A 23,419-nucleotide genomic window follows, 5' to 3' on the forward strand; every position below is an offset into this window, starting at 1 on the left:
ACAAAGACACACATAAATACATACACACACACACACATATATATTATACAACGGGCTTCTTTTCAGTTTCCATCTACCAAATCTATTCACAAGGATTTGGTTGGCCCAAGGCTATAGTAGAAGACACTTGCCCAAGCTGCCATGCAGTGGGACTGAATCCGGGACCATGTGATTGGGAAGCGAGTTTCTTACCACACAGCCATGCCTGTGCTTATTCCCACAGCCATGCCTGCACCTATCCACACAGCCACGCCTGCACCTATATATATATATATATATATATACACATATAGGAAAATGAAAAATAATAATAAGGCAGAATGCTAAGCTGGAAGCATATTTTAATAAAGATTTCTAACTGGCTTTCATTGCATAGCAAATTTTCAAGAAGAGGGAGAATGAAAATGTTTTTTACAAAGAAGTACAAAATGAAGAAAATAATGTATAAAAAAAAATAATATATAAAAAAATAAATATACCAATACATTATATTGTCTTTGAGCTTTTAAAGTTCAATGGTAATTCATGTAGATAATGGTTGGAAAGATAAGGATGCATGAGAGTTGTGTTAGGTTTAAAAAAAGAGAAAAGGGGTTAAAAGTTTGTGTTAAGTTTATGCCTGTTCCTAGACATAAGCTTCCTGTTGAAAAAGAGTTCATAACTCCAACTAAAAAGATTTGTCTCACCTTACACACACTTCCTGTTTTGACACCACACTTCCTGCTTAACACAAACGTTTAGCCCCTTTTCTCTTATTTTAAACCTAACACAACTCTCAAATCTCATGCATCCTTATTTTTCCAACCATTATATACATGAATTACCATTGAACTTTAAAAGCTCAAAGACAATATAATGTATTGGTATATTATTTTTTTATATATTATTTTTTTTATACATTATTTTCTTCATTTTGTACTTTTTTGTAAAAAACATTTTCATTCTCCCTCTTCTTGAAATTTTGCTAAGCAATGAAAGCCGGTTAGAAATCTTTATTAAAATATGCTTCCAGTTTAGCATTCTGCCTTATTATTATTTTTCATTTTCTTATTATTTTTCCACATGCGGTTAACACAACCCCACTATTTACTGACTTATACACATATATATATATATATATATATATTCTTTTACTTGTTTCAGTCATTTGACTGCGGCCATGCTGGAGCACCGCCTTTAGTTGAGTAAATCGACCCCAGGACTTATTCTTTGTAAGCCTAGTACTTATTTTATCTGTCTCTTTTGCCGAACTGCTAGGTTACGGGGACGTAAACACACCACCATCGATGTTGGGGGGGGGGGACAAACAGACATACAAACATATTCACACACATACATATATATGATGGGCTTCTTTCAGTTTCTGTCTTACAAATCCACTCACAAGGCTTTGGTCGGCCCGAGGCTATAGTAGAAGACACTTGCCCAAGGTGCCACGCAGTGGGACTGAACCCAGAACCATATGGTTGGTAAGCAAGCTACTTACCACACAGCCACTCCTGCGCCTATATATATATATATTTTTTTTTTTTTTAAAGAGTAAAGCAGTTAAGAATAACTCTTTTGTTACCCTATTTCTATTAAAATATACTGCTGAGAGGCAAGAGTATGATAGAGGGGTAGGAAGAGGCGTCTTGCTGTAGAGGAAAATATGTGACTTCCTCAGCTGGAAGAAGAGAAATGTTGGGAAAGCGATGTCAGGACAAACCCTCAAGGTACAAGAGGGAGAATGCAAGTGGGAGAGGGACAGGGGAACAAGTGAGTGGGGGTTGGGGCAGAGGATCAGGTAAATACACAAGAGTGTAATATGAGCAGATGTGGTTGTGTTGATAAGTTGTTTGGTATGCTCTACTTCTTTCTTTCTTTCTTTGTTATGTTCTTATGGATGAGATAAATTTTTACAAATTTGGACTCAGGCATTTTTGCTTTCAAAGCAACCAAGCAAATGATTTTACACCTGAATGCTTTCATCCCTTTCAAACAATTAATTGCTCAACTATAAAACATAACCATACAATTTGTTGTCAACCACGTAAGCTGTTTTAATGCCTCGACCCAGAGTAAAACTAAACAGAGGAAAAATAACTAGAGTACTGTATTTGACGGGCTGTACAGTTCACAGTGAAAACACATGGCTCAGGAGTTAGCACGTCAGACTCACAATCAAGAGGCAGTAAGTTCAATTCCTGGACCAGGCTGTATGTTGTATTCTTGAGCAAGATACTTTATTTTATGTTGCTCCAGTTCACTCAGCTGTAGAAATGCCAAGCTGTATCAGCCCTTGTTTTTCCCTCAGATAACATCGGTGGCATGGAGAGGAGAGCTGGTATGCATGAGTGACTGCTGGTCTTCCATAAACAACCTTGTTCAGACTTGTGCCTCAGAGGGGAACTTTCTAGGTGCAAACCCATGGTCATTCATGTGTGAAGGTGGTCTTTATGTTTAACCCTTTACAGTTCATCATCATTCATCATTTAACGTCCGCTTTCCATGCTAGCATGGGTTGGACGATTTGAATGGGGACTGGTGAACCAGATGGCTACAACCAGACTCCAATCTGATCTGGCAGAGTTTCTACAGCTGGATGCCCTTCCTAACGCCAACCACTCCAAGAGTGTAGTGGGTGCTTTTTATGTACCACCGGCACGAGGGCATAAACTTATAAGGCACACCTCAATTTTGGCAAACCACCACTTGCCAATAACCTAAACCCAAAACCCTTTGTCACCTAAAAACATATACAGTTCACCCAACAGGTTACCATATTGAGGTTTTCCTTTTTTTTTTTTTTTTTTTTTTTTTGTAATTTGCTTACCTTTGAGATAAAATAGCGATATTCATTGTTTCCAAAAGATCTTTTAACAAACAGTCCAGTTAGATAACCTGCTATGCCTTTGGTGAGCCAAGCATCAGTCCTGCCAATTAAAAAAAAGAAAAGACCATTTAACGACGCAACTGTCATCATCATTGTTTTAATGTCCACTTTCCCATGCTAGCATGGGTTGGACAGAGTTTGAGAAAGATTTTCTACAACCAAGATACCTTTCTTGCTGTTAACCCTTACTTGTTTTCAAGCAAAGTAATATCACCAAATGACTACACATATTTTCACAGAATACTAGAAATCAATGACACATCATCATCATCATTTACAACAAATGTGTGATGTCAATGAATGTCACTGATTTCCAGTATTCTGCAAAAAACATGCATTCCACTACAGCAAGACACCTGTTTCTACCTCTCTGTCACACTCTAACCTTTCATCATCTGACACAAGATCACCTCTTCCAATGCTCCCTCTCGTCTCAAAGATTCTTCGTCTTGCAAGTTGATTGGTAGCCCTGCCAGTGCTGGTGCCACGTGAAAAGCATCCCATCTACACTGTAAAGTGACTGGCATTTGGAAGGGCATCCAGATGTAAAAAAACCATGCCAAAACTGACCTCGCATTTGCTGGTGCAACATAAAAAGCACAGTCCACTCTGTAGTGTGGTTAGTGTTAGGAAGGGCATCCATGCCAAAACAGACACAGAAGTCTGGTGCAGTCCTCTGCCTGGCCAGCTCCTGTAAAACTGTCCAACCCATGCCAGCTTGGAAGGTGGACGTTAAACGATGATGATGATAATGATGATATATATGATGGGCTTCTTTCAGTTTCCATCTCACAAATTCACTCAAGGTTTTGTTGGACCAACACTATAGTAGAAGACAACTTTCCTAAGGTGCCACTCAGTAGAACCAGACTATGTGATTGGAAAATAAATTCCTCAACCACACAGCCACACTTGCACCCATTATTCATATTTTGTTATTTATTTTCTAAATGGTTTTACATGTCAGCAGATGATTCTGCAATATGATTATACCAAATGAACAGCTTTTTCTACAAGGAAAATGGGGGAAAGTTTTGGGGGCTTTTTTTTTTTCCAGAGGGAGAGAAGTACCTGTGATCATTCTACAGAGTTTCCAAGTCTGGTAGAAAATAGGAAAGCTCTTAATATCATCATACCAAAGACCCAGTCCAAATACTCACAACAGAGAGAACTCCATTAAAAGCACAGAAGCCTGGATGGGGCTGATAAACCAGGTAACAATTAGAATAGATATGTAAAGGCAAGTATCTTGTTTAAGGGACACAGTTCAATAGCTTCTATTAACCCATTACCTAACAGTGATCTCATACGAGATCACTTAAAAATTACAAATTTCGTAATTATCTGTCAATATTTACACATATCTAACCTTTTTGCTATATCTACTAGGTATATTTCTCTGATATTCAAATGAGGTTTGTTAATTTTTCACCCAATATCTCACTTATTTCTATTTAAAATGTTATTTTGAAATGTTATTTCGATCATTCCAGTGTGTTTCTAAGGCTGTTTTATGCTAGAAATCAAAGTTTCATAAAAAATTCCAGTTAATAGAATTATGGGAGGTAATGGGTTAAGAATGCATGTGTGTGTATGTGCATAAATGTGTGTGTGTGTGTGTGTGTGTGTGTGTGTGTGTGCATAAAAAAAGAGGAAAAGATAAATCATTTGTCTCAAATTTTGCCAGAAGACTGGCAGTTTTGAGGGAGGGGATAAGTTGATTACATCAACTCTAGTGGTCTACTGATATTTATTTTACCAACCTCAAAAGAATGAAAAGCAAAGTTGACCTCAGTGGAATTTGAACCCAGAGCGTAAAGACAGACAAAATTGGACTAAGCATCTTGCCATGCAAAGATTGTGCAGCTCACCGCCTTAAGAGAAAGGGATTAATTATGAAAACAACTAAAATATGCAGGTTATTTCAAAACATAAAAAAATAAATAAAAAAACACAAACGGTAGTGGGGAAGAAATTCAATGTAAAGGCAGAAGCACAGAACCAGCAGAAACGGGAATAAAAATTCCTACTTACCATGATTGCATAGTTATGAAGTTACCGAAGAACTGTTGTGCCACAGCAAATGCCATGAGGTGACGAGATATCAGAGTTTGGTCAATGACACGAGAGGAATGGAGAAGTGATGTACTGAAAACAGATGAGGATTCCATAATCATTGTCATGCACTCAGAAATGCAAAATGTGGATTGTCGGAAAGAAAAATACATACAAAAAAAAATAATAAAAACACAAACAAAAAGACCAGTTTCCACTCTCAAACAGGATTCTTCACTCACGTCTGTAATGTCGCTATTTTGAAAAAGTCTGTTGTTTTAGGTGCAGGTGTGGCTGTGTGGTCAGCAGCTTGCTTCCCAACCTCATGGTTCCAGGTTCAGTCCTACCGCATGGTACCTTGGACAAATGTCTTCTACTATAGCCCTAGGCCAACAAAGCCTTGTGAGAGGATTTAGTAACCAGAAACTCAGTTTGTGTGTGTGTGTGTGTGTGTGTGTGTGTGTGTGTGTGTATGTGTGTGTCTTTGCGTTGGTTCCCTACAAACACTAACAATCAGTGTTGGTTTGCTAACGTCCTTGCAACTAAGCAGATCGGCAAATGAAACCGATAGAATAAGTACGAAGCTTAAAATGAATAAATGGATAAATCCTGGGGTCGATTCGTTTCACTAAAACCATTCAAAGCAATGCTACAGCATGACCAGTTATGATTGAAAGAAATAACAAGCAAAAGATAAAAGACAAATTGATTTTCATGGAGTTATCTCCCTTGCTTCCTGCTGATTTTTTTTTTTTTTTAAACATTCACAGAGAACTTTTGTCTATAAACACATACACATAATAGCAAAAATGGGCTGAGGTTCACCACAGCTGTTTCAGACGCGTTTTTTGATTGATGAACAAATCAATTACATCGTGAAAAGACAATAAGAATATTGATCTGTTCATGTACATGAAAAGTAAATCCTTATATTCACACGCTGATATATGACTTATGTTGGACCCCTTATTCACATAATCACCAAACTTGGAGCTTAACTGTGGTCTACCATAGCACTTACTCAGCATTACCTGAAACCTCTGGGTCTAATTGACACCACTATCGCTCATAACCTATATATATATATATATATATATATATATATATATATATATATATATGTATGTATGTATACATACAAGCTTCTTTTCAGGTTCCGTCCACAAAATGCACACACAGAGCTTTGGTCAGACCAGAGATATAGTAGAAGACACTTGGTCATGGTGCCATGCAGTGGGATTGAACCTGAAACCATACAACTAGATGGCAAACTTCCAAACCACGCAACCATACCAGCACCTTTGTGTGTGTGTGTGTGTGTGTGTGTGTGTGTGTGTGTGTGTGTGTGCGTGTGTGCATGAGTGTACATCAGTTGGCTAATGATGATGATGATGGAATGATGATGGTCATGTGTGGAACACCTTTGACGGTAAGTCTTTGATTTAATCAAGTCTGACACGGTGCTAAACAATAGCACCTGCAACAACAACAACAACGACAACTTACCTAAATATTGTCATGGTGGCATAAGGACAGCATTCCATAAAAGATTCATCCACAAAGACTTGTTTGTAGCATGAATATGGGAATCTACTAGACATCAATTCTTCAAAAAATTCAAAAGCCTGTGAAGAAAATAAATGGTTTATAATCAGGTTTGTAATTATGACCCACCCTAAATTACCCACCTGCCTGTTCTGATTTTCTGTAACTATTCTCTCTTCTACTTATCTTATAAATCATCGCTGCCTTTTTTCTCTCAACATCTTTGCAGTTACTCCCTCCCTTTCTTATATAAAGCAGGATGGCCATGTATCACTTCTACAGCAAGACACCTATTTCAGTTGTCTTATATTTTAGCCTCTCAACATTTAGCTTAAAGCTATCTCCCTGTATACTATGCTCCCACTCAATTAAGTGGGGTATCTTTTAGCTAGCAATTCGCTAGTGCCAGTGTCATGAGAAATAAGTACACCCGTCACCTCTCTGTGAAGTGGTTGGTGCTAGGAAGGGTATCCATCCACAGAAGCCATGCCCAAGTAGAGAGTGAAGCACTAGGCTTACAAAGAATAAGTCCTGGGGTCGATTTGTTCGACTGAAGGCAGTCCTCCAGCATGGTCGCAGTCAAATGACTGAAACAAGTAAAAGAGAACAGGAAGTTTGCATCATAGACCCAAAGGTAGTCCCAGACAGGTTGATGCCAAAAGGGTAAAAGGATAATAAAAAAAAGGATTTTAAGAAAATTAAGAAGAATTATTTAATCAACTTACTTCGTGAATAAAGGCTGTTGTGTTCTTCATAATGGTACGTAAATGTGGAAGACAAAAGTGGGTAACTTCATGCATATTGGGATCAACTAGAATTTCAAAAGGTCTGAAATAAGAGAAATTATTTGGGGGGGTCTTTAAAAAAATTATCTACAACATTAAAATGAAAGAAATTATGAAAAGGACAACTTAGAAAATTTTTCACAGTAAAGTTTCCATCTTGAAATAGTTAACTCTTCAGTCATTTGACTGCGGCCATGCTAGAGCACCGCCTTTTAGTTGAGCAAATCAACCCCAGGACTTATTCTCTGGAAGCCTAGTACTTATTCTATCGGTCTCTTTTGCCAAACCGCTAAGTTACGGGGGACGTAAACACACCACCATCGGTTGTCAAGCAATGTTGGTGGGGGACAAACACCGACACACAAACACATACACATACATACATACTAAGGTACTTGAATTGGTTAACAAATTACAAAATCTCACCACTAACATGGTATTCTTTCAAAGAGTGAGACGCCAGCAGGTAAACCTGTGATGTGTACATGCCATAACCTTCAACAGTTGCTTGGACATTAGTGACAGTCTTACTTTTTTCCATTTCCCATGGACCATCAAGCAATGAGAGATTTCCACCCATCATAGTTACAAGACCTATGATGAGTCTATTCCCAGGCCAGGCCCGTAGTACTCAACCAAATCTTGACCAGACATTGATGAAGTGGCCAGCATTTATTTCACAAGAAGTGTACCTCTTCCAGCTGAATAATTGAGTAAAAGACTCAAGAATAGGGTAGGAATGTTTAAAGGTTTACAAATGAAATAAACAAGATAGAGATGCCAAGAATCATGCAGTTAAATGTTGAAATCTCACCAGTAGATAACACAGAAAATAAAAAAGAAAAGCATCTAACCACTTACCCTATGGCCAGGGCTATATTTGGGGCAGAGGTAGGTGTTGACAAGAAATAATGAAAAGTTTTGTTCTTGCGATCACTTGTAGCCACAATTTCTATTAAGTCTCCGCAAGACACGGCAGTTAGAAGGCGATCAACAGTGAATTCCAGTTTCCAAGTGCATGGTTCACTATAGCTATCAATGCAGGGGAACCACAATCTAAAAAAAAGAAAATGGCAGACGACATTAAAATATTAGCAGGTTGTCAAGGGACACAAAAACAATTTCTAAAATTGGAATTAAACTAAGGGTATATATAATTATAGGTGTGGGAATGGCTGTGTGGTTAAAAAACTTGCTTCTCAAACACATGGTTTCAGGTTCAATTATGCTGTGTAGAACCTTGGGCAAAACACACCAATATCCTAGACTGGATCCTAAAAAAGGTCATGCATGTAATCACACACTAACACAATCCAAACACTGACCCACAAACGTCCTGACACTTCTCTCTCTCTCTGTTTTTCTACGACTACTATAATGACCACAATCCCTCAAAGGCAGTTGGTCTTGTGCTATCTCTACTCAGGTATTCCCAACTCACTCATCTCTCTATTCACTACTATTTTTAACATGTTAAAAGACCATATATAGACATTCCTCATTACTTTGTTAAGTGTAGACATAGAATAAATGTAACCTATATCTCTGCAAGACATAGGTCACATCTTTTACCAATGAATGTTTCCCCCCTTTACATTTTAAATTTTTTGCTATATCTATCTATCTATCTATCTATCTATATATATATATATATATATACGCACATACATATATATCATCATCACCATCACCATCATTTAGCGTCTGATTTCCGTGCTGGCATGGGTTAGACGGTTTGACTGAAACTAGTAAGTTGAAGAGTTGCACCAGGTTCCATTCTGATTTGACATGGTTTGTACAGCTGGATGCCCTTCCTAATGCCAACCACCCCAAGAGTGTAGTGGGTGCCAGTTACGTGACACTGGCATCAGCCACAACTACAACTTCGCTTGGCTTGACATGCCTTCTCAAGCATGGCATAACACCAAAGATATGCATAACACCAAAGGTCTTGGCCACTTGTAGGTCATGAGAAGCATGATGCAAATGTGTTGTTTGATTTTTTGTCTTCATTTCAGTTTTCTACATAATATATTATTAAATCAATTAGACTTTTTCCAAAACACACAAGAATACAACAAAATAGGTACTACCACCCATGATGCCAAATATAGACTTAAATTGGTACCATCATCAACAAGCACTAATGCTAACAAGATGTTTACTATTGCATACACAGAACACACACAAAAGAAAGACAGAGAAATTAAATTCACCTTGAAGAATTCTCAGTACCATATGTAAACATGTGAGCTGCTTTTTCACCCAAATTTCCTTCCATATCTGGAACCACAAAATGGATACCAGCATCTGGTTTTTCTATGGAAAATTCTATACAAATTCGAATAGGTTTCAGCTCTGAAAAAAGAATAAAGCAAAACAATCACAAATATAGAAACTAGAACGTTAGTTATCATATGACAGGTAACTTTAGAAGTATACTTTTGGTTGGCATTAGGAAGAGCATCCAGCTGTAAAAACCAATCTAAAATCAGATGAGCCTGGTACAGCTTTCCGGCTTGCCAGTTCCAGTCAAACTGTCTAACCCATGGCAGCATGGAAAATGGACACTAAATGAAATAATGAAGAAAGTGAGAGATAAATAAATGAAAGGAGTTTTGCCTACAAAATTTTTCTCACAAAGTTTTTGCCAATCCAAAGCTATGGTATAAATAAAAAAAAAATATTGCTCAAGGGGTCACAGTGGGATTGAACCTGAAATCATGTAGTCATGAACCCATGAAACAAACTTCATAATCTCACAATCATTCCTGTTACCATGTCTGTTGTCTTAAGATTTAAGTCAATCAAGGTGATGATGATGATGTGGTATGGTGATAGCATAGTAGAAGTGGAAACAAAAACAAAGTGACTGAAACTTTGTTACACTCTCATTACTAACCTTGGACTAAATTCAGAGCTTCTGGTGGCAACTTGATAAGTACTTCACCATTTCCTGTGTCTGGGTCAATGGAATTCATCACAGACAAATGGTATCGTTGGAAAAATTCCAAATTTCTTCTGAAACAGAGCAGATATTTTTTTACAATAATATTTACAATATTTAAAATTTACAATAACATCATAAAATATTTAATTCATAATTAATTCAGATTTAATTCATTGTCCATTCTGCTGGGTGGTTGGTGGTTGGTGTTAGGAGGGGTACCCAGCCATGAAAATCATGCCAAAACAGACACAGAAGTCTGGTGCAAGTCTTCTACCTGGCCAGCTGCTGTCAAACCATCCAACTCATGCCAGCATGGAAGGCAGACTTTAAACAATGACGATGATGATGACTGATGATTTATCAAAGACAACCTTCAAGCAGCATTGCAACACAAGTGTTAGACTGACAACCATTAGGAAAGAGGAGAGTTGGATGACTTAGGAAGGCCTGGGAAGCATGTGTGGAGGATGAGGCAGAAGCAATCAGTCTCTCTTGATCTGACATCAAGGAGTAAGTCCAAGATCATGTCCACTGGCAAGAAGTGGTGGTGGCTTGAATTTCTTCAACTGAATTTTTTTAATTTTGAAGACACTGACGACTTCTGAATGAAAAAAAAAAAAAAAAAAACCCGGCGAGCTGCCAGAAGAAATGTTTAGCAGTATTTCGTCTGCCGCTACGTTCTAAGTTCAAATTCCACCGAGGTTGACTTTGCCTTTCATCCTTTCGGGGTCGTTTAAATAAGTACCAGTTACGCACTGAGGTCGATATAATCGACTTAATCCCTTTGTCTGTCTCCTGTGTGTGTAGCCCCTTGTCGCCAGTAAAGAAATAAGAAGTGGTGGTGGCCCTATGCTCCTTACAGAGTAATGTGGACTAACTTAACTTAAAGTTAACTCATAAGTCATGAATATAAACACAAAAATGAAGCTACTTGGAAAAACCGTAGTTGTGTTTCTATAAAGTAGTTGGTGTCAGAAAGGGCATGTCAGCTGTAGAAATCATGCTAAAGCAGAAATAGGGCTTGATGCAATGCTCTAGCTCATTAGATCCAGTAAAACTGGACAACCCATGAAAGATGGACATCAAATGATGATGATGATGATTATGATAATAGTTGATAGCTTTTGTTAGCCAGGTGACCTAATCAACAGTGGAAGAGTGTTTTAAAGGCATCGTAGCCAGAATTAGAAAAGGATGGAAAAAGTTCAGAGACCTGTTACTACTTCAGCTGACAACAATGCAATTTTCTTTCCAAGTGAAAAGTAGATTGTATGACGCTTGTGCACTAACTGTAATGCTGCATGATAGTGAGATGTGGACAGTGTATGCAAAGGATGTGCAATGACTGGAGATAAATGAAGCAAGCATGCTCCACTGCTCATGTAATGCTAGCGAGCATTACTAACAAAGCACAGATGAGCTGAGAAAAAAACCTGTCAGCTCACTGCCTTTAATGATAATAAAATAGCTTCTAATCTTGGCACAAGACCATCAATTGTAAGGAGAAGGAGAAGGCGTTAGTTGATATTGCCAACCACAGTATTTGACTGGCTCTTTATTTTATAAACCCTGGATAAATGAAAGGCAAAGATGACCGTGGCAGAATTTGAACTCAGAACACAGAGTCAGAATAGATAATACCATAATGCATATTTTTTGATGCTCTGACAAATTCTGTCTTTCAAGATAATAAAATAAAGTTTAGAAATAATACATTTCTAAATCTCTCAGAGAGATTTATGCAGTAGTGATACGATGAAGTAGTTATATGCTCTCAACTTAATGTGACAGTCCCCTGAAGAGAATAATACTACTGTTGGTTAGACCTAGGAAGCTGCACCGCTTCCTGTTGGCCATGACACATTTCTTGTGTCCTTGTAAACATAAGGACACAGGAAATGTGTCAAGGCCGACAGGAAGCGGTGCAGCTTCCTAGGTCTAACCAACAGTAGTATTATTCTCTTCAGGGGACTGTCACATTAAATTGACAGTATACAACTACTTCAATAAAATAAAGGTTTCTACTTTAGGGTGAAGACTAGGAATTTTATGGAGAGAGAATTAGTCAATACCACTGATTCTTGTACTCAATCAGTACTTTACTTTATCGATCTCAGAGGTATGAAATGCAGAGCTAACCTAAGCAGGATTTGTACTCAGAATGTAAAGATGTAGAAAAAATATTGATTTCAAATTTTGGCACAAGGCTAGCAATTTCAGGGGAGGGGTTAGGTTGATTACATCGAGCCCAGTGCTCAACTGGTACTTACTTTGTTGACCCTGGCGAAAGGATGAAAGGCAAAGTCAACCTCAGCAGAATTTGAACTCAGAATGTAAAGACAGACTAAATGCCACTAAGCATTTTGCCTGGCGTGCTAACGATTCTGCCAGCTCGCCACCCACATAGAATCAATATTGCGAGACATTTTTCCCAATACTCTAACAAGTTCTGCCAAGTTGCTGCTTTTGAAGAGAATAAAACAATGAAACAACAAATCAATTTTAACCAAAATAAAAATTTGTCTGGAAAAGTGAGTGTTAAAACAATGATGATGAAGATGATGATAATGACTTACTGTTTGATGTCACCTTGACATATCTCCAATGTTGGGTCATTATAAAAGAATGTAGCATCCCACTGCTCATCAATGCAGATACGATAGATTTCTGTGTAATGTTAAAGAAGATAAACAGTTGTTTTATTAAATTTCAGACCTTGTGTTTAAAAGAATGTGCTAAGAAGTATGTATGATTCATTGGAGAAAAGACAAGTTGTCTGCCAATTGATAACAAGCATGGTTGTGTACAAAGCAGACTTCTTAACCACAAAGTTTTGGGTTCGGTCCCATTACACAGCATGTTGGATAACCATTTTCTTACCATAGCCTCCGGTTGACCAAAGCCTTGTGAATGGAATTCAATAAATGGGAAGTTGTACAGAAGCCAGCTTGTCAAATATTCATTTGTTTAACACCTATTTTCCCATGTTAGTAAGGGTTGGATTGTATGTTGGTTCAGGTTCAGTCCCGCTGCAGGGCACCTTGGGCAAGTACCTTCAACTATGGCCCAAGGTTGTCCAAAACCTTGTGAATGGATCTGGTAAACAGAAACTGAAAGAAGCCTGTTGTATATGAGCGTGTGTGTGTGTGTGTGTGTGAGAGTGCTTGTGTCTTTGTTTTGACATCACATGATAGCTGTGAATGAGCCTCACAATCATAGATACAGATAACAGCATAGAAGTGATGTTATCTGTTTCAAACCTTCAGTAGAAAACATGTCTGGCCTCGGGGAAATATTACCTTGCTTGGACACAAATGAGGGTTGGTGAAAGGAACAGCGTCTGGCCACAGAAACCATGAAACCTCATGGTTGGGAAGCAAACTTCTTAACCACACAGTCACACTTGTATCAATCATCATCATCGTTTAACGTCCGCTTTCCATGCTAGCATGGGTTGGACGATTTGACTGAGGACTGGTGAAACCGGATGGCAACACCAGGCTCCAATCTAATTTAGCAGAGTTTCTACAGCTGGATGCCCTTCCTAACGCCAATATATGTATATATTTATATAAATTCATGGGACTGCATGTCATCACAGGTACATTTGTTTTGGGGTACAATCAAATTCTGCCTAAGCAGTCGTGTTTGTTTCCACACATGATGTCATCAATGTATATATGTTTATAATACTGATATCCATATTGAATATATAGTGATATGACTGAAATATTCAATTACTACCAGTGGATGTATATCTGTGTAAATTTACAAATTTTAAACCCAGAGTAAGGTTTAGTAAATAAGAAACATGCTGTTATTTGGACCTGTTGTTTTGGAGTGAAAGAATAATGTAATTTATCTGTGAATGTACACAACACAGGCTCAGGAACTCCCTAAAATTTTGTGGGGGTAATGAAAATGCTTCGAACCTCCTCCTGAAAAACTGAGTATGCACACACTAAGCAAACTTTGTTCCTGCACTTATGGTACACAGTATATGTTCAGGGGAAAAAATTAGTAAGAAAAGAGAGGATGAGTGTCACAAATGTTGTCATGGCTGTTTGAGCTTATTGTTTAAAGGATACTACTCTGTGAACTGTTGAGTTTAACACAATAGAGATCAGGCTTCAGGGGATGGAGGGTCAGTTCAACATAACCCTGAAAAGAAAAGGAAAAAAAAAACGTTTAAAAAGGTTGTATTGTAAGTTTACAACAGAATGAAAGGATATGAAAATAACATGACATGATGTAGTTTAACTATAGTTGTAAGATAGGGTTCAATAGATAAGATAATGAGCTAGTGGTTAAATAAGATGTGAGGTCATATACCCTGAAGGCTCTGGTAATAGTGGTATTTTAACCTTATTCTCCAGATTAGAATCTGTATAAAAATGCTTTGATTTATGTAAGATATGGGTAATGAATGTGAAGAAGCAGAGAAGGCAGGAGAGCAAGATGCCAGCAGATAAAAGCTTTCTCTAAGCTGCATTAGTTTTTAGAGCCAATCTGCTGCCCTTAACTTTTTAGCCTTCAGACTATTCTGTCAAATGTAATGCTTATTTAGTTATAATGTTTTGGATTTATCATGGATTATCTTGTAGCTTCAATATTTTGAATCATGTGACTGTTTGCTTTTAGAATGACGTTGTAGGATAGGTGTGAAAGGCCAGATCTGGTTGGTTTGAACTTAAAAGAGGTAGAACATCTGGGACAGACATGACCGGTTTAACACCAAAGGGTTAAGCTAGCCATACCTGGTCAAAATATTCTACCTGTTTTACAGTCAAACTGGCCATGTCAAACTTCTCATACCTTCTCTACAATGTCATTCTAAAAATAAACAATCACATCATCAAAATCTCGAAGCTACAAGATAATGCACGATAAATCAGAAATGATGTAAATAAATAAATAAGCATTACATTTGACAAGTAATTTGAATGACAAAGGATTGAATAAATAATTGCTTCTGAATTAAACAGCAATTTTGAGGGGAGGGAATTTAGTCAATATTGTTAACCAAGTACTTAAATGGTACTTTATTTTAGCAAACCCCAAAAGGATGAAAGGCAAAGTTGATCTTCATGGGATTTGAACTTAAAACATAAAGTGTCTGGTAAAATAACGCAAGGCATTTTGTTTGATGCTCTACCGATTCTGCTAATCCACTGTCTTTAAACAAATAATTAAAATAAAAATGAAAAAACAAGGGAAAACTTACAATGAGAGATTGAGTTTCAAAGTTAATCGCTGTGATGCATAAGGTTTGGTGAGCTGTAGAAGAAATAAATAAATAAATAAAAATTGAAATGGATTGTTCCAGACATAGCTAAACATTGAATTAACATACAATTTCAAAGACATTGTGAAGCCTGAATCATCAACATCATCATTGATTTACAGTGGAAGTGAAGAACCTGTAGCCTTCTGAAAGAAATACGATGTTGAAAGAAAAATCAATATATTGGAATAAAATTTTATGGATTCAATCTTATGTAAAGCCTTTTTTTTTAAAAAAAAAACTAATTGTGAATTTTAGAAACATCTATTAAATATTTCTTATCTACATTTGGAATTACTTTTTTTAAAACAATTACAATTGTGTTTGACCCTTAAGTGACAGGAAAAGGTTGCAAAGCGGGCAAAAAAAAAATATATCTTTTCTCCTTAAAAGTAATTTTTATACTTATTTTCACCTTAAATAAGTACAAAAACTAAGAAAATGATGCTTTAACTGTCTTAGATTATAAAACTAAAGACAAAAGGGCAATAAAATCATTTGAGATTCCTGCAATGTTGTTGTCGAAAGAATGTACAAATGGAGAAAAACTAAAGCTAGTTGAAGCATCATTCCGGGTTCAGTCCCACTGCGTGGCACCTTGGGCAAGTGTCTTCTATTATAGCCTTGGGCCGACCAAAGCCTTGTGAGTGGATTTGGTAAACGGAAACTGAAAGAAGCCCGTCATATATATGTATATATATATATATACATATATATGTGTGTGTGTGTGTGTGTGTGTCTGTGTTTGTCCCCCCAACATGGCTTGACAACCGATGCTGGTGTGTTTATGTCCCCGTAACTTAGCGGTTAGGCAAAAGATCCCGATAGAATAAGTAGTAGGCTTACAAAGAATAAGTCCTGGGGTCGATTTGCTCGACTAAAAGGCGGTGCTCTAGCATGGCCACAGTCAAATGACTGAAACAAGTAAAAGAGTAAAGAGTAACTTCCAGAGGTAAGAAAGGCAAAATCGACCTCACTGGGATTCGAACTCGGAACTTTACAGAGAGTAACTTGGTCTACCGATTCTACCACCCACTAATACAAAACAGTAAGAAAGATCAACATGATTTGCACATGAGTGGCCGCTCCATCAATGACATGAATAACATTAATTAGTTATTGATTAATAATTCAAACACATAGCAGCTTGAGTTTATGGATAATGAAAGAGTATACAACAGAGCATATCTGTCTCTTAAGTAGTGCAGTGGAAGTTTATTAGCCGGCGCTGTGCTGTATAATCAAATTACACGACAAATGTAAACAAGAATAATGTCGTCAAAGTTTGGATTCTTTCAACTAAGACACCAACTATCGTGTCAGTATTGCCGGTGTTATTCTGAAAGGATTGATTACCTCAATATCAGATATTACTGATAAATCACAAGAGATGAAAAATACCCCCTGCCCAAACAGATTAGGTTGATGAACTATGAAAGGCACACACGGAAACAGCTGTTTCCGTTTAAAGTTTATCTTTAGAGTGATAGATTATCGGCATTCTTTCGTTTTAACCTGCAGTGTCTATATAATTTCAAGTTATATATTTAAATTTCCCTCTATCAACTTACGCATAACTACACAAGTGTGCCCCTCAACTTAGACCGTGTTTGTTAAATTGTTTATCATTTACTGTAACTTCAAACCTCGTCTCGTGATGCAAGTTTAATGTCAAATAGTAAACAAGATGATTGCAAATGTGATTTATAGTCATTGATACAGACTCATGATAAAGTGTATGATTTGACTAGAAGGAAAGCAGCAAAACAGTTAAGATTCAAAACTGAGAATACACATCAAGGGGAAAACAAAAACACTGCAGAAAGCACTCTAGTTGAATCTTAGGCATATTGATAAAATGCTTTAACTATAGATGTATATAGTCGTTTGTTCATCTTGTACTTTGTTTATGCTTTTGCTTTTATGTGTATTTAATCTAATAATTACAAATATCCAGTTTGGGTTATCATACTGGAAATTTTTGATCAGGTAACCCTTACATCGAACAACATTTGAGGTTTTTAATCACAATGCTTAATTATAACATAAAACATACTGAAAATGATACTCGATAAAATGCAAGCATGGCTTGTTACGTCAATCAATTTACAAACATAAACTAAACATCATGTTTATTTAAGATGTATGTATTATCCGCGTATGTCTCTAGATTTAGTTTCATCATTACATTTTATACAACAGTGCTTGCTACTGATATATCTAGTTGAATATACGTACATAGTTTAAATTGCCGTTGTGGCTCGCTCTTGGATTCTTTCTTCGATTTCTGCATGGTAAAAACCTAAATACCCGCCGGTATGGAAGTGAAATAGTTATACATATAGGATGATAATGGTAAATAATAACTCCAGATAGCTGTGACACATGTGAATAACAAACAACCGCTCAAGACAAAAAAAAAAGTGTCGGTCGTTAATTGGCATAGCCTTAGTTTCGTAAAAGCTACGTTTCACACATACACACACACACGCACACATACATACACGTGTATGTACAGCTTAATCTACCGTTTAATTCAGTTTTGGTGTTTTCACTTTTATTTTCTACTACATATTAGATGAAAAAAATATTTAAAAGGAAATTTATCGAAAGAATGCCGTATTTTTAATTTCAGAGAAAATATATATCGCAAAAATGTAAAACTTCATTAATTCTTCTTAAAATTGTGTCTTTTTATAAGGAGTAAATAGAATTTATTAAAATAACCATTTCAAATAAACAAATGTCATGAAATGAAAATGGTTTTAATTCGTTTAATTTAAATCATTTTGAAATCAAATTTGTTCTGTTGCTTTAAAAATAATTCCACGTACAGCAAAATATCCAGTGCTTGGAAAAACTTTCAGCAACAGATAAACACACGCACATGTAACAATTAACATAATACATATACATATACACAACTTTTAAAACTCTGCTGCTTGTGGTTTCCTTTGTCATTCAAATAATTATTAATTTAAACGTTTTATAAAATTTAAATATGCATATATATTTTTTTTTAAGCTGATTAAAATTATAAAATGTGTAAGGCGAATATTTTGTAACTAGCTTTGCTAAGTGTACATTGCGATTTCGACGTTGACAGCTCAGCAAATGTAGCAGTGAGTGTGGCAGGCGGCTTCGCGATTTCCTTGCTGTTTAAATGTCTGTTTTTGCTGTTTTATTTAGTTTATGCCACTGCTTAGGAAAGCTGTTTTAGTTTGTAACCTTTTATTCTAGCTGTGATTAAGTTTAAATTCACCTGCCACAATGGCTAGTCCGCGAACCAGAAGAGTCTTGAAAGATCTCCGTATAAAGGATGGAAATACTGTAAGATGTTTTAAAATATTTCATCATTGTTTTTAAATCGTTTTGTTATATATTTTCAACTGTAGATTTCTTCTTGTTTGATGTGAAACAAATAAATTCTATTTGTTACTCTGATTTTTTTTTTCTTTTCGCTATCCTAGTTCTGAAATGATTAACACTTTTTAACAAATTACATGTAAAGATCGTAGGCGTGCAGATAGAAGAAAGAAAGAAATTAAAGATCCCGTGGTTATAGACCTACAAGATGTGTCTGAACTCCCCCGAAGCTACATTTACTTACAATCAAAGCAACAGATTTCTAATCTAAACCACATGAACCTATTATTTTCCCCTCTTTTTCTGAATTTCATTTTTTACTACTTAAACACACCACCCACATAATCCGGCCATTCATTGATAGTTAATGGGTTAAACAAAGCTTTTTTTTTTTTTTCTATTCAGTATTGTTCTCGCTATATTATCGTTTTGAGGTTAATTATAATTAATTTAATCCTTTAAATATGCTACTGTGATCCATCTATATCTGTATTTCCTTGTGAACATTGTATCAATGTCTCCCATACAGTCAATTTGTTCTGTTGTCTCCTGTAGGTAGGTAGGGTGTGTGACGGTGGGGAAAGCACTCGCCTGTTAACAAAATCGAAAGCAACACAAACTTACCTTTCAGTTGCACCAGATGTTAGGACACGTTTCTATCTATCTTAGCAAACTATGTTTATTTACCTATTATTCCAAATTAAATCGAACAATCTCTAACATCTGGAAGGGTTTTATTTTGTCTTATATTAATATTCTTCAAAAAATTAAACTGAAGCTATTAAGTCTGTTTGCCTCTATTCTTCATATAACTAACTGTAGGTGATCTTGAAATATGTTAACTCGGCAATTTCGACAATTTATTCTCTTAGAAAATGTTATTTGTCAGAATTTTTCTAAGATATTCATCTGTTCTATGGATATTCTCTCCTTCCTTCCCACACCTTTCTTGTCATCGAAAAGACAGATTGCCAAACACGACCACTTCCTCTGTAGTGATTGACACGTGAAAGGAATCCGTCATATATCACACTGGTTTAGAGTCTTTCTAATTTGGTTAATCAAATAATTACCATATATATATATATATATATATATATACACACACACACACACACATATATATACATATATATTTACACACATTTAAATGTGTGTATCATTTCAACTTATTTGGTTTTACATTGGTATTCGGCGATTGAAGAAAATTTTTCGAGTTTTCTTGGATATTTTTGTTTAAACTGATTATTTGGATAAATATATTGTACTAGTTTCTGCATTATTTATTTGTTTATTTTATAAATTAATCTACACGATCATACCTCTGAAAATTTATGTAACTAGTGTATTATTGAGCTAGGGGAGTTTCCAGCTACCCGTTGTAGATTTGCTTAAAAAAAGAAAATCAATATTATAATGATTTTGATTTCCTATAGTTTATAGTGAGTAGATACACGCGGGCGGTGGCACTCGCTCGCAGACATACAGATATAGATATGTGTGTGAGGAGAGAGAGAAATCCACGTATGTCTGATGTATTTCATTCAACACAATCCAAAGGCTGTCGGGAAATGACGCCTTAAAGAATTAGCTTGTTTTTCCGTAGTGTCAACCTTGAAAGACAAAACACCCACACACACCTAGATATAATACGAGTGTGTTTATATATATATATATATATATATATACACCTCACGTTGTTAATTTGTACGCTAAACTGTTTCTTGAATCTTAAATTCAGGAATTACGTTAGCAGATTTCTTCGTTGACATTTCGCAACAAGTTGTCTTGTCATATGGATCGGAATGAGCCAGATTAATTGGTTGATCCTACATACCTGGACATTCTGTTTCAGATTAAAAAGATAAAAGGTACATTCAGTGTGTGTGTGTGTGTGTCGATTGACAACCTCGGTTGTCAGATGGAGAGATCTGGATGTTTTCGCTCTCTGACGAGAAATAGCATGCGACCTTGTGTCCTGTGTGTGTGTAATTTATTTTGGTCGAGTCAATCTCTTGTTACTCTGGATGTCGCCCGTGTGTGTACAGGATCCGCAGACAAGTTGTGTCTTAGCTTGTCTGAAGATGCTGACCAAATACAATACATATTTTATTTCTACCATGATATTGAGTACTGACCCCCACCACAGTCAACATACACACAATCAATATATACATAGTTGTTTTCTTTTGTCATTTGTTCACCCCTTGATCTCATTGATCGTCGTACACTTCGCTTTGTTGTACTAATTTTTCACGTATGTTTTTGAATATTAGAAATTAAAAATCTGCCGGATTTTCTTTTTTAAAAACCAAAAACCGAATCTATTGTCTTATATTATTTGTTTTGTGACAATATGGCTTTTATATGAAATTTTCAAATAGTATTAAGACTTTGTATGTTGAGATCCCAAAAACTTTGTTCTGTGCCCGTTCACTGAATGGTAATTAGTGCTGAAGAAGCAAGAATACAGTAGTACTATCAATATTGTCGCGGTATTTAAACGCAAATTTAAACCATATTGTTCCAATCTATCTTCAAAATTTAGTTTTTCTTAGCATATATTTCAGTGTAGTTCATTACTTTTTCTGAATTAAAATTTTCTTCGTTATTTTTCCTTCATATTCTAAAAACTTTATTTAATTTTTTTTTTTTTTAAATATCTAGGCGTATTATGTAATTAATAAGCTCGGAACACAGTAACAAAAATCAGGGCTTGACTCTCTCTCTCTCTCTTTGTCTTTCTCTCTCTATCTATCTATCTATATATATATATATATATATATATATATATATATATATATATATATATATATATATATATATATATATAGAGAGAGAGAGAGAGAGAGAGAGAGAGAGAGAGAGAGGGGGGGGGGTTAAAAAGTCACAGGAGTTTTGTCCTAAGTGGGTTTTGTCTGGATCCCATAAATTAATTGTGGCTTTTTTTCCGGTCACCATATATATAGAGAGAGAGACAGACAGACATCTAGACACGTTCAGGATGTTTCATATTGATGGGATACATTTTGTAATTTACAAACTCAACGGGTAACTTGCCCATCTTTAAATGTGCTTGTTCCAGTCCTAGCTATTTTCCTATCAAAATATATCCTCTCATTATGAGACACCCTCTGTGTGTGTGTGTGTTGAATGTACATGGTCTGAAATTCCACCGAACAAAGGGTCCACACATTTTTTTTGTTTTTTTGTTTTTCTTACTCTTTCATTCAAGCAAACTATCCCCTCGACTACATCATCTTCAGTGTCCTTCCTTGAAAAAGAATCGGTAGCATAGGGTAGTTTGTGGTTGGCTCTCGCTAACCGGTCGTGTAACAACTTAGAGGTTCCTTGTCTTGTGTAATCTATGTGTTGATTCCAAGCTCTGTCGACGAGTCAGCCAACCATATTTGCTCACCTCTCCAAAAGGCCGGTTCTGGTATTATATAATTTTTTTAAACTACAGTTGTTGGCTCTTATCCTCTCTCAGCTTTTAATTAGTGCTATATTTGAATTTTCATAACATAACTATGTTCTACCCTACGATTTTTTTTTTAGCTTCCTTTTTCCTTTTCTTTTCTCCCGACTCAACAAATGTCTTACATCTTGAGACTAAAATTCCCTCATTGTCGTGGATTCTGATTTTATCCAAAATCGAAAAGTTCTACGAAATATCCTGATTTGTTATATATATATATATATATATATTTTTAGATTTGTCAACCTTTTTAAATGTCAGTTATTTTTAATCCTATCATAATTGTTTGTGCTTTTGTAAGTGTGTGTTTATTTTTTTCTAAGGCATTTCTTCCAGCCAGCATGGATATGGACTTTATGTCTCCAACACATTATTATTACATTGTTGAAGCGGCAAGCTCAACAAAATGCTTGGCGGCACTTCTTCTAACTTTACATTCTGAGTTCAAATGCTAGTGGCATTTCATGTCCTCACCTTCTGAAATCAAATTCCGCCAGGTTTGACTTTGCCTTTCATCCTTTTGGGGGTCAATAAAATAAGTACCAGTCTAGCACTGGGGATCAATGTAATCAATTATCCCCCTCCCAGAAACTGCTGGCCTTGTGCCAAAATTTGAAATCAATACTATAATAATATTATACAATACTAGGATCTTTTTGGTTTGAAAGAACTTATTAAGAACTAATTTTTGTTAAGAAGGCTAAGAGAAAAAGATGTTTTATATGACACATTCTACCAGTATCCCAAGTTTGAAAGTGTTTCGTTAAGAAAACAAGTGTTGCTCGTCAAACCAAAAAGATCCCAATACTATACTAACCCATAAGTTCTCAAAGTGGGCGCTACCGCCCCCTAGTGGGCATTGAGACTGTCTAGGTAGGCGCTGGTGCCTAAGGGGGTGGAGCAGTTGAGAAAAAGATGGCAGTGGATTGGGGGACGCTATGACTTTATTAATATTATTATAGTATTGTATAATATACTAGCGTTGTGGGTAAGGTGGCAAAATGATTAGTGGCATTTCATGTCTTTACATTCTGAGTTCAAATTCTACCTGGGTTGATTTTGCCTTTCATCCTTTCAGGGT

At 36.2% G+C, this 23,419-nt stretch overlaps 2 protein-coding genes across 5 annotated transcripts in view; one reads left to right on the plus strand and one right to left on the minus strand.

The window, feature by feature from the left end:
- The window catches only part of LOC106873886 (transcription initiation factor TFIID subunit 2), a 45,493-nt gene extending 27,586 nt beyond the window's left edge, over positions 1-17,907 (minus strand). The window contains exons 1-11 of one of the 3 annotated variants that reach the window (XM_089354882.1): positions 17,733-17,907; positions 15,435-15,487; positions 14,299-14,371; positions 12,787-12,877; positions 10,163-10,278; positions 9,477-9,618; positions 8,122-8,316; positions 7,201-7,303; positions 6,437-6,555; positions 4,910-5,023; positions 2,816-2,915 (exon numbers count right to left, since the gene is read on the minus strand). In XM_089354882.1, coding sequence (XP_089211008.1) covers positions 2,816-2,915; positions 4,910-5,023; positions 6,437-6,555; positions 7,201-7,303; positions 8,122-8,316; positions 9,477-9,618; positions 10,163-10,278; positions 12,787-12,877; positions 14,299-14,371; positions 15,435-15,487; positions 17,733-17,787 — 1,161 coding nt within the window. In that variant the 5' untranslated portion in view covers positions 17,788-17,907. Of the gene's footprint in view, positions 1-2,815; positions 2,916-4,909; positions 5,024-6,436; positions 6,556-7,200; positions 7,304-8,121; positions 8,317-9,476; positions 9,619-10,162; positions 10,282-12,786; positions 12,878-14,298; positions 14,372-15,434; positions 15,488-17,732 lie in introns of all 3 variants that reach the window. The other 2 variants (XM_089354881.1, XM_089354883.1) reach the window with 2 other exon arrangements.
- A 671-nt stretch (positions 17,908-18,578) lies between these two features.
- The window catches only part of LOC106873885 (ADP-ribosylation factor GTPase-activating protein 1), a 175,015-nt gene continuing 170,174 nt past the window's right edge, over positions 18,579-23,419 (plus strand). For both annotated transcript variants that reach the window (XM_089354885.1, XM_089354886.1), the window contains exon 1: positions 18,579-18,824. In XM_089354885.1, the coding sequence (XP_089211011.1) occupies positions 18,765-18,824 (60 nt within the window). In that variant the 5' untranslated portion in view covers positions 18,579-18,764. The remainder of the gene's footprint in view (positions 18,825-23,419) is intronic.

Source organism: Octopus bimaculoides, chromosome 7 (genome assembly GCF_046866305.1).
Source record: "Octopus bimaculoides isolate indiv1 chromosome 7, ASM4686630v1, whole genome shotgun sequence".
Lineage (NCBI taxonomy): Eukaryota > Metazoa > Mollusca > Cephalopoda > Octopoda > Octopodidae > Octopus > Octopus bimaculoides.